The sequence below is a fragment of the Carcharhinus amblyrhynchos genome, unplaced genomic scaffold (genome assembly GCF_965287045.1).
Source record: "Carcharhinus amblyrhynchos unplaced genomic scaffold, sCarAmb.v2.hapA scaffold_752, whole genome shotgun sequence".
Taxonomy (NCBI): Eukaryota; Metazoa; Chordata; class Chondrichthyes; order Carcharhiniformes; family Carcharhinidae; genus Carcharhinus; species Carcharhinus amblyrhynchos.
In genome coordinates, this window is record NW_027650492.1 from 1954 (window position 1) to 18193 (window position 16240).

Consider the following 16240-nt stretch of genomic DNA (forward strand, 5'->3'; position numbering starts at 1 on the left):
CTTGTACTTTTGAAATGGCGGTTTACAGGAAGCGGGGCATGGAGACGTATGTCGGACGTGACGTATGTTTCGGCACCAGCCGAAGCGGAAATGACCGAAACGGAAGAACGGAAGTGACCTTGTCCCTGGAGAGAAGGGCCAACCGGAAGTGAGGGCAAAACGACCGGAGGTGCCCATGTGCGCAGCCGCAGTGATGGGCCAGCGGCAGGAAGTGACGCCATTTGAGGGGCGGATGTTGGGGAGTGGGACCGGAAGTGGTTTGGGTGGAGGGGCGGAAGTAGGTTTTGTTGTTTTGTGGGGGTGGGGGAGAATGAAGCGGATGGATGTGGAGCGGCAGAGGTTTCCCACAGCCTGGTGTGGAGTCCAATCCCCCTCTTATCGTGAGTAGAGCACATTGCAGGGGGTTGGGCAATGGTCAGGGTCAGAGATAGGGTGGGTAGACTCAATCCTTTCCCCCCCCAGAGCTTAAATATCCAACACTGGGGGGTAGGGAGGAGGAATCAGAGCCTTGGGAAAGAGTGATCATAACACTGTCTCTGCTACCACATTACAGGATGTGGAGTCCTGGATTAGAGGGTATGAGCTCAAAGTCTGTATGATGATCAGAGATAGGGTGGGCAGACAGAATCTGTCCCCCCAGAGCTTAAATGTCTGGGGATAGGAAGGGGTATCAGAGCCCTGGGAAAGAGTGATCATAACACTCTCTGTCATCACATTACAGGATGCGGAGTCCTGGATTAGAGAGTATGAGCTAGAAGTCTGTACGATGTTCAGAGATAGGGTGGGCAGACACAACCCTTCCCCCCCAGAGCTTAAATATCCAACACTGGGGAACAGGGAGGGGTGCCAGAGCCTTGGGAAAGAGTGATCATAATGTTGCCTCTGCTACCACATTATAGGATGCGGAGGCCTGGATTAGAGAGTATGACCTAGATGTCTGTACCATGGTCAGAGATAGGGTGGGCAGACAGAATCTTTACCCCCTCCTCCCCCGAGTTGAAATGTCAAATACATTGAGGGGGTATTAGAACCCTGGAAAGAGTGATCATAACACTGTCTCTGCTGCCACATTACAAAGTGCAGAGTCCTGGATTAAAAGGTATGAGCTAAAAGTCTGTATGCTGGTCAGAGGTAGACTCTCACTGGGGTACGGGTCCCACACACACACTGACTCTCACTAGGGTACGGGTCCCACACACACTGACTCTCACTGGGGTACGGGTCCCACACACACACTGACTCTCACTGGGGTCCCACACACACTGACTCTCACTTGGGGTCCCACACACACTGACTCTCACTGGGGTCCCACACACACACTGACTCTCACTGGGGTCCCACACACACACTGACTCTCACTGGGGTCCCACACACACACTGACTCTCACTGGGGCCCCACACACACACTGACTCTCACTGGGGTACGGGTCCCACACACACACACACACTGACGCTCACTGGGGTACGGGTCCCCCACCCACACACACACACACACACACACACACACTGACGCTCACTGGGGTACGGGTCCCCCACACACACACACTGACTATCACTGGGGTACGGGTCTCCCACACACACTGACTGTCACTGGGGTCCCACACACACTGACTGTCACTGGGGTCCCACACACACTGACTGTCACTGGGGTCCCACACACACTGACTCTCACTGAGGTCCCACACACACACTGACTCTCACTGAGGTCCCACACACACACTGACTCTCACTGAGGTCCCACACACACACTGACTCTCACTGGGGTCCCACACACACACTGACTCTCACTGGGGTCCCACACACACACTGACTCTCACTGGGGTCCCACACACACACTGACTCTCACTGGGGTCCCACACACACACTGACTCTCACTGGGGTCCCACACACACACACTGACTCTCACTGGGGTCCCACACACACACTGACTCTCACTGGGGTCCCACACACACACTGACTCTCACTGGGGTCCCACACACACACTGACTCTCACTGGGGTCCCACACACACACTGACTCTCACTGGGGTCCCCACACACACACTGACTCTCACTGGGGTCCCACACACACACTGACTCTCACTGGGGTCCCACACACACACTGACTCTCACTGGGGTCCCACACACACACTGACTCTCACTGGGGTCCCACACACACACTGACTCTCACTGGGGTCCCACACACACACTGACTCTCACTGGGGTCCCACACACACACTGACTCTCACTGGGGTCCCACACACACACACTGACTCTCACTGGGGTACGGGTCCCACACACACACTGACTATAAGACATGGGAGCAGAATGAGGCCACTCAGCCCATCCACTCTGCCCCCCATTCTATCATGGCTGATATTTTTCTCCTCCCCGTTCTCCTGCCTTTTCCCCCCTGATCTCCTTATTAATCAGGAACTGATCTATCTCTGTCTTAAAGACACTCAGTGACGCGCCCTCCTCTGGGGCAAAGAGTTCCACAGATTCCCCACTCTCCGGCTGAAGAAATCCCTCCCCATCTCTTGTTTTAAAGGATCGTCCTTCAGCCTGAGGTTCTGCCCCTCTCTGGGTCTAGTTTTTCCCTCCTGGTGGAAACATCCTCTCCACGTCCACTCTATCCAGGGGCCTCGCAGTATCCTGTAAGTTTCAATAAGATCCCCCTCCCTCCCCCCTCATCCTTCTAAACTCCCAACGAGTACAGACCCAGAGTCCCCCAACCTGTTCCTCACACACGGACAAGCTCTTCATTCCAGGGAATCATTCTGGTGAACCTCCTCTGGACCCTTTCCAAGGACCAGCACATCCTTCCTTAGATACGGGGATCAAAACTGCCCAAAATACTCCAAGTGGGGTCTGACCAGAGCCTGATACAGCCTCAGAAATACATCCCTGCTCTTGTATTCTAGCCCTCTCGACATGAATGCTAACATTGCATTTGCCTTCCTAACTGAACCTGTACCTTAACCCTCAGAGAAACTTGAACAAGGATTCCCAAGTCCCTTTGTGTTCCTGATTTCCAAAGCATTTTCCCCATTTAGAAAACAGCCTGTATTGACCCTCACTGGGGTGAGGGTTCCACACACAGTGACCCTCACAGCGGGGCACAGTGGGTTCGCAGTGCGGCCTCACAGCGCCAGGGACCCGGGTTCGATTCCCGGCCTCGGGTCACTGTCCGTGCGGAGTCTGCACGTTCTCCCCGTGTCTGCGTGGGTTTGACGTGCTGGTTCGGGCGCGTTGGGGCCCGTGCTAAATTCTCCCGAGGCGTCACCCCGAACAGGCAAGCGCGGCGACTCGGGTGATTTTTTTTTTCCCACAGTAACTTCATTGCGGTGTTAATGTCAGCTGACGCTCACAAACAGACTGAACTGTCCTATTTTCCCCCCCCCTTGCACAGCTGGGTCTTCCCTGTCATCGGACACATGGGGATCTGCACCTTGTCGGGGATAATCCGGGATTTTGCCGGACCTTACTACGTGTCGGTAGGTGCCGGGGTGGGGCTGAGGAGGGATTTCCGCCCGGGCATTGCGAGGGTGGCGAGTGAAACCTGACTCTCCTGTTCTGTCTCCCTGCAGGAAGACAATATGGCTTTCGGGAATCCCAGCAAGTGAGTATGGCGTGTGTGTGTCTGTGTGTGTCTGTGTGTGTGTCTGTGTCTGTGTGTGTCTGTGTGTGTGAGAGCGAGAGAATGTTATCTCCAATGTCTCCTCCGCTCCGCTAGACTCAGCACCACCACCGTCTGTCTGTCTGTCTCTCCTCTGCTGTCTCACCCCATTGGCCCTTCGCTGTCACCCCCTCTTCCCCCCCGCACCTTCCTCCACCCTCCCCGCTCCTTCCTTCTCCCCCCGCTCCTTCCTTCTCCCCCCGCTCCTTCCTTCTCCCCCCGCTCCTTCCTTCTCCCCCCGCTCCTTCCTTCTCCCCCCGCTCCTTCCTTCTCCCCCCGCTCCTTCCTTCTCCCCCCGCTCCTTCCTTCTCCCCCCGCTCCTTCCTTCTCCCCCCGCTCCTTCCTTCTCCCCCCGCTCCTTCCTTCTCCCCCCGCTCCTTCCTTCTCCCCCCGCTCCTTCCTTCTCCCCCCGCTCCTTCCTTCTCCCCCCGCTCCTTCCTTCTCCCCCCGCTCCTTCCTTCTCCCCCCGCTCCTTCCTTCTCCCCCCGCTCCTTCCTTCTCCCCCCGCTCCTTCCTTCTCCCCCCGCTCCTTCCTTCTCCCCCCGCTCCTTCCTTCTCCCCCCGCTCCTTCCTTCTCCCCCCGCTCCTTCCTTCTCCCCCCGCTCCTTCCTTCTCCCCCCCACAAACCCATAGCCACCAGCTCACATGGGCCTGTCTCCAAGTCAATTTGCTATCGTTTTAAACTGCCGTCCCCCCGTTCTTCAACATTCTGTTTCGGGAATTAGGAGCAGAGGTTAGCTCAGCCCTGAAGAACATGAGGACTAGGAGCAGGAGTGGGCCATCTCCGCCATTCAATAAGATCATGGCTGATCTCTCTGTGGACTCAGCTCCACTTACCCGCCCGCTCACCATAACCCTTAATTCCTTTACTGTTCAAAAATCTATCTATCCTTGCCTTAAAAACATTCAGTGAGGGAGCCTCAACTGGGCAGGGAATTCCACAGATTCACAACCGTTTGGGTGAAGAAGTTCCTCCTCAACTCAGTCCTAAATCTGCTCCCCCTTATTTTGAGGCTGTGCCCCCCAGTTCTAGTTTTACCCGCCAGTGGAAACAACTTCCCTGCTTCTATCTTATCGATTCCCTTCGTCATCTTATAGGTTTCTATAAGATTTCCCTTCATTCTTCTGAATTCCAGTGAGTATAGTCCCAGTCTCTCCTCATAAGCCAACCCTCTCAATTCTGGAATCAATAGAGACAAAGCATACCGTTCACAGAGAAGGAAAGGAGAGGGTGCAGAATGAAGTGTTACACTCACAGCAAGGGTGTAGAGAAAGATCAAGTTTGCGTGAGGTAGGTCCACTCAAAAGTCTGAAGGGAAGAAGCTGTTCTTGAGTCGGTCGGTACGGGACCTCAGTCTTTTGTATCTTTTTCCTGACGGAAGAGAGAATGTCCGGGGTGTGTGTGGTGGGGGGGAGGTCCTTGATTATACCGGCTGCTTTTCCCCGAGGCAGCGGGAAGTGTAGACGGAGTCAATGGATGGGAGGCTGGTTTGTGTGATGGGATTGGGGCTACGTTCACCACCCCTTTTGTAGTTCCTTGCGGTCTTGGGCAGAGCAGGAGCCCAGACCGAGCTGTGATACAACCAGAACAAAACTCTGGTGCGGCCGCACTTGGAGTACTGCGTACAGTTCTGGTCGCCGCATTATAGGAAGGATGTGGAGGCATTGGAAAGGGTGCAGAGGAGGTTTACCAGGATGTTGCCTGGTATGGTGGGAAGGTCCTATGAGGAAAGGCTGAGGGACTTGATGTTATTTTCATTAAAGAGAAGAAGGTTAAGAGGTGACCTAATTGAGGCATACAAGATGATCAGAGGGTTAGATAGGGTGGACAGTGAGAGCCTTTTCCCTCGGATGGTGATGGCTAACACGAGGGGACATAGCTTTAAACTGAGGGGTGGTAATTATAGGACGGATGTCAGAGGTAGGTTCTTTACTCAGAGGGTAGTAAGGGCGTGGAATGCCCTGCCTGCAGCAGTTGTGGACTCGCCAACTTTAAGGGCGTTCAAACGGTCAGTGGATAGGCATATGGATAACATGGGAATAGTTTAGGTTAGAGGGTCATTAGATTGGTTCCACTGGTCGGCGCAACATCGAGGGCCGAAGGGCCTGTCCTGCGCTGGAATGTTCTATGTTCGAGAAAGAATGCTTTCTATGGGGCATCTGTAAAAGTTGACATATGAGAGGTTGAACAGTTGGATTTCTACTTGCCTGAGTTTAGAAGGATGAGGAGGAAGGGGGATCTGATGGAGGTCTATGAAATACCAAAAGGCATTGACGGTTTCAAGTTTTCTTTGCGTCACGAGTAGGCTCACATTAACACTGCAATGAAGTTACTGTGACCATCCCCCTAGTCGCCACACTTGCCTGTTCGGGTTACACTGAGGGAGAATTTAGCACGGCCCCAATGCACCCTAACCAGTACGTCTTTCAGACTGTGGGAGGAAACCCACGCAGACATGGGGAGAATGTGCAGACTCCGCACAGACAGTGACCCGAGGCCGGGAATCGAACCCGGGTCCCTGGCGCTGTGAGACAGCAGTGCTAACCCACTGGGCCACCGTGCCCCCCCCCCCCCCCCCGGGAATCGAACCCGGGTCCCTGGCGCTGTGAGACAGCAGTGCTAACCCACTGTGTCACCGTGCCCCCCCCCCCCCCCGGGAATCGAACCCGGGTCCCTGGCGCCGTGAGACAGCAGTGCTAACCCACTGTGTCACCGTGCCCCCCCCCCCGGGAATCGAACCCGGGTCCCTGGCGCTGTGAGACAGCAGTGCTAACCCACTGTGTCACCGTGCCCCCTGGGAATCGAACCCGGGTCCCTGGCGCTGTGAGACAGCAGTGCTAACCCACTGTGTCACCGCGTTCCCCCGGGAATCGAACCTGGGTCCCTGGCTCTGTGAGACAGCAGTGCTAACCCACTGCGTCACCGTGCCCCCCCGGGAATTGAACCCGGGTCCCTGGCGCTGTGAGACAGCAGTGCTAACCCACTGTGTCACCGTGCCCCCCTGGGAATCGAACCCGGGTCCCTGGCGCTGTGAGACAGCAGTGCTAACCCACTGTGTCACCGCGTTCCCCCGGGAATCGAACCCGGGTCCCTGGCGCTGTGAGACAGCAGTGCTAACCCACTGTGTCACCGTGCCCCCCTGGGAATCGAACCCGGGACCCTGGCTCTGTGAGACAGCAGTGCTAACCCACTGTGTCACCGCGTTCCCCCGGGAATCGAACCTGGGTCCCTGGCTCTGTGAGACAGCAGTGCTAACCCACTGTGTCACCGTGCCCCCCCCCCCGGGAATCGAACCCGGGTCCCCGGCGCTGTGAGACAGCAGTGCTAACCCACTGTGTCACCGCGTTCCCCCGGGAATCGAACCCGGGTCCCTGGCGCTGTGAGACAGCAGTGCTAACCCACTGTGTCACCGCGTTCCCCCGGGAATCGAACCCGGGTCCCTGACGCTGTGAGACAGCAGTGCTAACCCACTGTGTCACCGCGTTCCCCCGGGAATCGAACCCGGGTCCCTGGCGCTGTGAGACAGCCGTGCTAACCCACTGTGTCACCGTGCCCCCCCCCGGGAATCGAACCCGGGTCCCTGGCGCCGTGAGACAGCAGTGCTAACCCACTGTGTCACCGTGCCCCCCCGGGGAATCGAACCCGGGTCCCTGGCGCTGTGAGACAGCAGTGCTAACCCACTGTGTCACCGCGTTCCCCCGGGAATCGAACCTGGGTCCCTGGCTCTGTGAGACAGCAGTGCTAACCCACTGTGTCACCGTGCCCCCCCCCCCGGGAATCGAACCCGGGTCCCTGGTGCTGTGAGACAGCAGTGCTAACCCACTGTGTCACCGTGCCCCCCCCCCCGGGAATCGAACCCGGGTCCCTGGTGCTGTGAGACAGCAGTGCTAACCCACTGTGTCACCGTGTTCCCCCGGAAATCGAACCTGGGTCCCTGGCTCTGTGAGACAGCAGTGCTAACCCACTGTGTCACCGTGCCCCCCCCCGGGAATCGAACCCGGGTCCCTGGTGCTGTGAGACAGCAGTGCTAACCCACTGTGTCACCGTGCATCCCCCCCGGGAATCGAACCCGGGTCCCTGGCGCTGTGAGACAGCAGTGCTAACCCACTGTGTCACCGTGCCCCCTGGGAATCGAACCCGGGTCCCTGGCGCTGTGAGACAGCAGTGCTAACCCACTGTGTCACCGTGCCCCCCCCCCCGGGAATCGAACCCGGGTCCCTGGCGCTGTGAGACAGCAGTGCTAACCCACTGTGTCACCGTGCCCCCCCCCCCGGGAATCGAACCCGGGTCCCTGGCGCTGTGAGACAGCAGTGCTAACCCACTGTGTCACCGTGCCCCCTGGGAATCGAACCCGGGTCCCTGGCGCTGTGAGACAGCAGTGCTAACCCACTGTGTCACCGCGTTCCCCCGGGAATCGAACCTGGGTCCCTGGCTCTGTGAGACAGCAGTGCTAACCCACTGTGTCACCGTGCCCCCCTGGGAATCGAACCCGGGTCCCTGGCGCTGTGAGACAGCAGTGCTAACCCACTGTGTCACCGCGTTCCCCCGGGAATCGAACCCGGGTCCCTGGCGCTGTGAGACAGCAGTGCTAACCCACTGTGTCACCGCGTTCCCCCGGGAATCGAACCCGGGTCCCTGGCGCTGTGAGACAGCAGTGCTAACCCACTGTGTCACCGTGCCCCCCTGGGAATCGAACCCGGGACCCTGGCTCTGTGAGACAGCAGTGCTAACCCACTGTGTCACCGCGTTCCCCCGGGAATCGAACCTGGGTCCCTGGCTCTGTGAGACAGCAGTGCTAACCTACTGTGTCACCGTGCCCCCCCCCCGGGAATCGAACCCGGGTCCCCGGCGCTGTGAGACAGCAGTGCTAACCCACTGTGTCACCGCGTTCCCCCGGGAATCGAACCCGGGTCCCTGGCGCTGTGAGACAGCAGTGCTAACCCACTGTGTCACCGCGTTCCCCCGGGAATCGAACCCGGGTCCCTGGCGCTGTGAGACAGCAGTGCTAACCCACTGTGTCACCGCGTTCCCCCGGGAATCGAACCCGGGTCCCTGGCGCTGTGAGACAGCCGTGCTAACCCACTGTGTCACCGTGCCCCCCCCCGGGAATTGAACCCGGGTCCCTGGCGCCGTGAGACAGCAGTGCTAACCCACTGTGTCACCGTGCCCCCCCCGGGAATCGAACCCGGGTCCCTGGCGCTGTGAGACAGCAGTGCTAACCCACTGTGTCACCGCGTTCCCCCGGGAATCGAACCTGGGTCCCTGGCTCTGTGAGACAGCAGTGCTAACCCACTGTGTCACCGCGTTCCCCCGGGAATCGAACCCGGGTCCCTGGCGCTGTGAGACAGCAGTGCTAACCCACTGTGTCACCGTGCCCCCCCGGGAATTGAACCCGGGTCCCTGGCGCTGTGAGACAGCAGTGCTAACCCACTGTGTCACCGCGTTCCCCCGGGAATCGAACCCGGGTCCCTGGCGCTGTGAGACAGCAGTGCTAACCCACTGTGTCACCGCGTTCCCCCGGGAATCGAACCCGGGTCCCTGGCGCTGTGAGACAGCAGTGCTAACCCACTGTGTCACCGCGTTCCCCCGGGAATCGAACCCGGGTCCCTGGCGCTGTGAGACAGCCGTGCTAACCCACTGTGTCACCGTGCCCCCCCCCGGGAATCGAACCCGGGTCCCTGGCGCCGTGAGACAGCAGTGCTAACCCACTGTGTCACCGTGCCCCCCCCGGGAATCGAACCCGGGTCCCTGGCGCTGTGAGACAGCAGTGCTAACCCACTGTGTCACCGCGTTCCCCCGGGAATCGAACCTGGGTCCCTGGCTCTGTGAGACAGCAGTGCTAACCCACTGTGTCACCGCGTTCCCCCGGGAATCGAACCTGGGTCCCTGGCTCTGTGAGACAGCAGTGCTAACCCACTGTGTCACCGTGCCCCCCCGGGAATTGAACCCGGGTCCCTGGCGCTGTGAGACAGCAGTGCTAACCCACTGTGTCACCGTGCCCCCCTGGGAATCGAACCCGGGTCCCTGGCGCTGTGAGACAGCAGTGCTAACCCACTGTGTCACCGCGTTCCCCCGGGAATCGAACCCGGGTCCCTGGCGCTGTGAGACAGCAGTGCTAACCCACTGTGTCACCGTGCCCCCCTGGGAATCGAACCCGGGACCCTGGCTCTGTGAGACAGCAGTGCTAACCCACTGTGTCACCGCGTTCCCCCGGGAATCGAACCTGGGTCCCTGGCTCTGTGAGACAGCAGTGCTAACCCACTGTGTCACCGTGCCCCCCCCCCGGGAATCGAACCCGGGTCCCCGGCGCTGTGAGACAGCAGTGCTAACCCACTGTGTCACCGCGTTCCCCCGGGAATCGAACCCGGGTCCCTGGCGCTGTGTGACAGCAGTGCTAACCCACTGTGTCACCGCGTTCCCCCGGGAATCGAACCCGGGTCCCTGGCGCTGTGAGACAGCAGTGCTAACCCACTGTGTCACCGCGTTCCCCCGGGAATCGAACCCGGGTCCCTGGCGCTGTGAGACAGCCGTGCTAACCCACTGTGTCACCGTGCCCCCCCCCCCCCGGGAATCGAACCCGGGTCCCTGGCGCCGTGAGACAGCAGTGCTAACCCACTGTGTCACCGTGCCCCCCCCCGGGAATCGAACCCGGGTCCCTGGCGCTGTGAGACAGCAGTGCTAACCCACTGTGTCACCGTGCCCCCCCGGGAATTGAACCCGGGTCCCTGGCGCTGTGAGACAGCAGTGCTGACCCACTGTGTCACCGTGCCCCCCTGGGAATCGAACCCGGGTCCCTGGCGCTGTGAGACAGCAGTGCTAACCCACTGTGTCACCGCGTTCCCCCGGGAATCGAACCCGGGTCCCTGGCGCTGTGAGACAGCAGTGCTAACCCACTGTGTCACCGTGCCCCCCTGGGAATCGAACCCGGGACCCTGGCTCTGTGAGACAGCAGTGCTAACCCACTGTGTCACCGCGTTCCCCCGGGAATCGAACCTGGGTCCCTGGCTCTGTGAGACAGCAGTGCTAACCCACTGTGTCACCGTGCCCCCCCCCCGGGAATCGAACCCGGGTCCCCGGCGCTGTGAGACAGCAGTGCTAACCCACTGTGTCACCGCGTTCCCCCGGGAATCGAACCCGGGTCCCTGGCGCTGTGAGACAGCAGTGCTAACCCACTGTGTCACCGCGTTCCCCCGGGAATCGAACCCGGGTCCCTGGCGCTGTGAGACAGCAGTGCTAACCCACTGTGTCACCGCGTTCCCCCGGGAATCGAACCCGGGTCCCTGGCGCTGTGAGACAGCCGTGCTAACCCACTGTGTCACCGTGCCCCCCCCCCCGGGAATCGAACCCGGGTCCCTGGCGCCGTGAGACAGCAGTGCTAACCCACTGTGTCACCGTGCCCCCCCCGGGAATCGAACCCGGGTCCCTGGCGCTGTGAGACAGCAGTGCTAACCCACTGTGTCACCGCGTTCCCCCGGGAATCGAACCTGGGTCCCTGGCTCTGTGAGACAGCAGTGCTAACCCACTGTGTCACCGCGTTCCCCCGGGAATCGAACCTGGGTCCCTGGCGCTGTGAGACAGCAGTGCTAACCCACTGTGTCACCGTGCCCCCCCGGGAATTGAACCCGGGTCCCTGGCGCTGTGAGACAGCAGTGCTAACCCACTGTGTCACCGCGTTCCCCCGGGAATCGAACCCGGGTCCCTGACGCTGTGAGACAGCAGTGCTAACCCACTGTGTCACCGCGTTCCCCCGGGAATCGAACCCGGGTCCCTGGCGCTGTGAGACAGCAGTGCTAACCCACTGTGTCACCGTGCCCCCCCCCGGGAATCGAACCCGGGTCCCTGGCGCCGTGAGACAGCAGTGCTAACCCACTGTGTCACCGTGCCCCCCCCGGGAATCGAACCCGGGTCCCTGGCGCTGTGAGACAGCAGTGCTAACCCACTGTGTCACCGCGTTCCCCCGGGAATCGAACCTGGGTCCCTGGCTCTGTGAGACAGCAGTGCTAACCCACTGTGTCACCGTGCCCCCCCCCCGGGAATCGAACCCGGGTCCCTGGTGCTGTGAGACAGCAGTGCTAACCCACTGTGTCACCGTGTTCCCCCGGGAATCGAACCCGGGTCCCTGGCGCTGTGAGACAGCAGTGCTAACCCACTGTGTCACCGTGCCTCCCCCCGGGAATCGAACCCGGGTCCCTGGCGCTGTGAGACAGCAGTGCTAACCCACTGTGTCACCCTGCCCCTGGGAATCGAACCCGGGTCCCTGGCGCTGTGAGACAGCAGTGCTAACCCACTGTGTCACCGTGCCCCCCTGGGAATCGAACCCGGGTCCCTGGCGCTGTGAGACAGCAGTGCTAACCCACTGTGTCACCGTGCCCCCCCGGGAATCGAACCCGGGTCCCTGGTGCTGTGAGACAGCAGTGCTAACCCACTGTGCCATACTGCACCACAACCTTTACAAAAAAAAAACAGGTGAAAGGGGAAACAGGTAGGGACCAGGGAGAGATCGGCCGTGATCTAGTGGAATGGCAAAGCCAGCTGGAAGGGCTGAACCTGCCTACGCCTACTCCCACTCCTAATTCCTGTATCCCTGAACACCAACGCTGCGGTTTGCCTCGCTTATTGCCTGCTGCCCAATTCATGAACAAGGACACCCAGATCCCTCTGCCTCTTGCGAAGAAGACGCGACAATGTTAGCTGCTAACTGTGACGACGGTCCGCTCGGATCCCCCCCCCCCCCCCCTTCCCTCCCCGGCACCGAACACTGACTGCGGCCCTCCATCCCGGCAGGTATTGGCAACTGGATCCCACCAAGGTTTACCGGATCGGACCCAATCCCTGGGACACCAGTGTCCTTGAAGCATCGGAGGAGTACAAGCACAGAATGGTAAGGGGGTGGGGGGTGCGCGGCTGTGGGGTGAGTCTGATCTCTTGGAGTTGCACGGTGGCCCTTCAGCCCGTCGGGTCTGCGCCGACGCCCGTGACACCCTGGCCTCCCGCCTCATCCCATCTATCAGCGCTCGGCCCGTTGCCTTGAGTGTTATCGAATCGTAGAGCCCCGGCAGTGCAAAAGAGGCCATTCGGTCTATCGACACTGCCTCTGATAGTGTATCTTACTCAGGCCCTCTTTACCCCTGCCCTATCCCTATAACCCCACACATTTCCCATGGCCAATCCACCCAACCTGCACATCTTTGGACACTAAGGGACAATTTAACATGGCCAATCCACCCAACCTGCACATCTTTGGACACTAAGGGACAATTTAGCATGGCCAATCCACCCAACCTGCACATCTTTGGACACTAAGGGGCAATTTAGCATGGCCAATCCACCCAACCTGCACATCTTTGGACACTAAGGGACAATTTAGCATGGCCAATCCACCCAACCTGCACATCTTTGGATACTAAGGGACAATTTATCATGGCCAATCCACCCAACCTGCACATCTTTGGACACTAAGGGGTAATTTAGCATGGCCAATCCACCCAACCTGCACATCTTTGGACACTAAGGGGCAATTTAGCATGGCCAATCCACCTTACCTGCACATCTTTGGACACTAAGGGATAATTTAGCATGGCCAATCCACCCAACCTGCACATCTTTGGACACTAAGGGGCAATTTAGCATGGCCAATCCACCCAACCTGCACAACTTTGGACACTAAGGGACAATTTAGCATGGCCAATCCACCCAACCTGTATATCTTTGGACTGGGAGGAAACCGGAGCACCCGGAGGAAACCCGCGCAGAGGAGAATGTGCAAACTCCACACAGGCAGTGACCCGAGGCCGGGAATCGAACCCGGGTCCCTGGTGCTGTGAGGCAGCGTTGCTAACCCACTGTGACAAGTGCTCAACCAGGTACTTTTTAAAGGGTGTGAGGCACCTCGCCTCCAGGCCGCGCAGTTCAGACCCTCACCACCCTCTGGGTGAAGACGTTTCACCTCAAATCCCTCCACTAAACCTCCCACTCCCTCACTTTCAACTCGGGAGTGACCCTTCAACTCAGGGGGAACGGCTGCTCCTTATCCACTCTGCCCGTTGCTCCCCTCATAATCGTGTTCACATCGATCAGGTCCACCCTTCTGCTCCAACGATAACAACCCAAGCCTACTCAACACCGCTCCATAACTTAAACACTCCATCCCAGGCAGCGTCCTGGTGAATCTCCTCTGCACCCCCCTCCACGTCCTTCCTGTAATGTGGTGACCAGAACTGCACTCAGCCCTCCAGCTGTGGCCTCACCAAAGCTCGATACAACTCCATCACGTCCTCTCTGCTTTTGGAATTTATACCCTGGATTGATAACGGGGAGTGCGCCGTAGGCCTTTATCACCCGCCTATTAACCTGCCTTTCTGCATTCAGAGCGGTCTGCGGACGAACACGCCAAGGTCCCCGTGTTCCTCATGTCCTGTCATACTTCCCTGTCAAATTACTCCTTCCGAAGCATATCACCTCACACCTTTAAGTATTAAACTCCATCTGCCACTTATCTGCCTATTTGCACCCCCGCCCCCCCCAACCCCGCCCTGTCCATATCTTCCTGTAGCCCAAAACTCTCAGCCCCACTTTTAGCCACCCATCTGGTCTTCGTGTTGCCTGCAAATCGAAATCTCTTGTCGGGCATGTTTTGATTAACAGTCCGTCCGGTGTAGCGTGGAGAATCGAGGTCAACCACTCGATCCGTGCCCTTTTCAATTGAGTTCTTGGCTGACGCTGCCCCAAGTGTGAAGGCTTGGCTGAGATCCAAACAATCTCTCTTTTTTGGAAAAAAAAGTGCTACACTGGACGGCCTGTTAATCAAAACACGCCCGACAAATAGGCCGTCCGGTGTAGCTGGGAGAATCGAGTGCAACCACTCGATCTGTGCCCTTTCAAATGAGTTCTTGGCTGACACTGCCCCAATGTGAATGCTTGGCTGAGATTCAAAGGCTACGACGATCTCTTTTTAAAGAAAAAGTTCCCACCCACCCCTGTGATCGGGTGATTGTGCTCGATTCTCCACGCTACAGCGGACGGCCTGTTAATCAAAACATGCCCGACAAATAGGCCGTCCAGTGTAGCTTGGAGAATCGAGTGCAACCACTCGATCTGTGCCCTTTCAATTGAGCTCTTGGCTGACACTGCCCCCCGTGTGAATGCTTGGCTGAGATTCAAAGGCTACGACGATCTCTTTTTAAAGAAAATGTTCCCGCCCACCCCTGTGATCGGGCGGTTGTGCTCGATTCTCCACGCTGCAGCGGACGGCCTGTTAATCAAAACGTGCCCGGCAGAGATTTTGACTTTTATTCCCTCTCTGTTCACCAGCCGGGGACGGGGAGGGGAAGGGGTTTGAAAGAGGGATTTATCTGGCGGTCTCTAATGACGTAGCGGGGTTTAACAGTTGTGTTCTGTTCCGTAGCACAACCTGTGTTGCGACAATTGCCACTCGCACGTGGCAATGGCCCTCAACTTGATGCGATATGACAACAAAACCTCGTGGAATATGGTCAAACTCTGTTTCCTGATGTTGATCCATGGAAGATATGTCAGGTACAGTATCCTCAGCTCTGTTCCTGCTCCTTATCCCTGTCCACTGACCCCTGGGATTAAGGAGGGGGTGAACCAGCCCCATTCCTGCTCCCCATCCCTGTCCACTGACCCCCCCCCCCCGGGTTAGGGAGGGGGGAGTGAATCAGCCCCATTCCTGCTCCCCATCCCTGTCCACTGACCCCCCCCTGGGTTAGGGAGGGAGGGGGTGAATCAGCCCCATTCCTGCTCCCCATCCCTGTCCACTGACCCCCCCCTGGGTTAGGGAGGGAGGGAGGGGGTGAATCAGCCCCATTCCTGCTCCCCATCCCTGTCCACTGACCCCCCCCCCCCGGGTTAGGGAGGGAGGGAGGGGGTGAATCAGCCCCATTCCTGCTCCCCATCCCTGTCCACTGACCCCCCCCCGGAACAGGAAGAGGCCATTCAGCCCCTGTCTCTCTGGACCCTGTTGCACAGGAACAGCAGGAGGCCATTCAGCCCCTCTGGTCCCTACTCTCCCACTGATTGCAGTTGAAGTTACTTGTGACGCAGTCTGACGCTGTTCCTCTCTGTCTCCCTCCCCCCCTCCCCCACAGTTTCGGAGGTTTTTTGCGGACCTGGCTTCCCTTCCTGGTCATGCTGGCTTTGATACTGACCGTCATCCTCATCTTCTACCTGCAGTGAGCGGACAGCGGCCGGAGCCCTCCTTGCGTGGGAGCCTGACCTGGGAACGATACCTTCAGAGCCCCTCGCCTCCGCACCCGTCTCCTCCTCCTCCAGTCGCCGTCTCTGAGGCCTCCCACTCCTCCACCGCCAACCCAGCCCTCACAACCTTCCCCTCCTCGGTGCGCGCAGAGATTAGTTGGGGGGGGGGGGGGGTGCGGGGGAGAGGGAGGGACAGGGGTGTCGCGGGCAAGGGAGATCTGTTCCCAGAGGCATTTCAGTGCTCCGGACGCGAGCTTTCCCTCCGAGAATCCTGAATTTCGGAACGGCCGTGGTGACACGCGCTGCGAGACGGAAGGTGGGGTGGGGGGGGGGAGGGGGTGGGGTTGGCGAGTTCTGATTTGTGGGT

General features: G+C 58.9%; 1 protein-coding gene across 1 annotated transcript; it reads left to right on the forward strand.

The window, feature by feature from the left end:
* The first annotated feature begins 310 nt into the window (after positions 1 to 310).
* Positions 311 to 15989, forward strand: LOC145340060 (transmembrane protein 222-like). Its single transcript, XM_080184478.1, is given in 7 exon segments — positions 311 to 344; positions 347 to 380; positions 3390 to 3474; positions 3568 to 3599; positions 12442 to 12538; positions 15062 to 15192; positions 15765 to 15989. Coding segments are annotated over 7 exon segments (501 nt in total). The 3' UTR covers positions 15853 to 15989.
* The last annotated feature ends 251 nt before the right edge of the window (positions 15990 to 16240 follow it).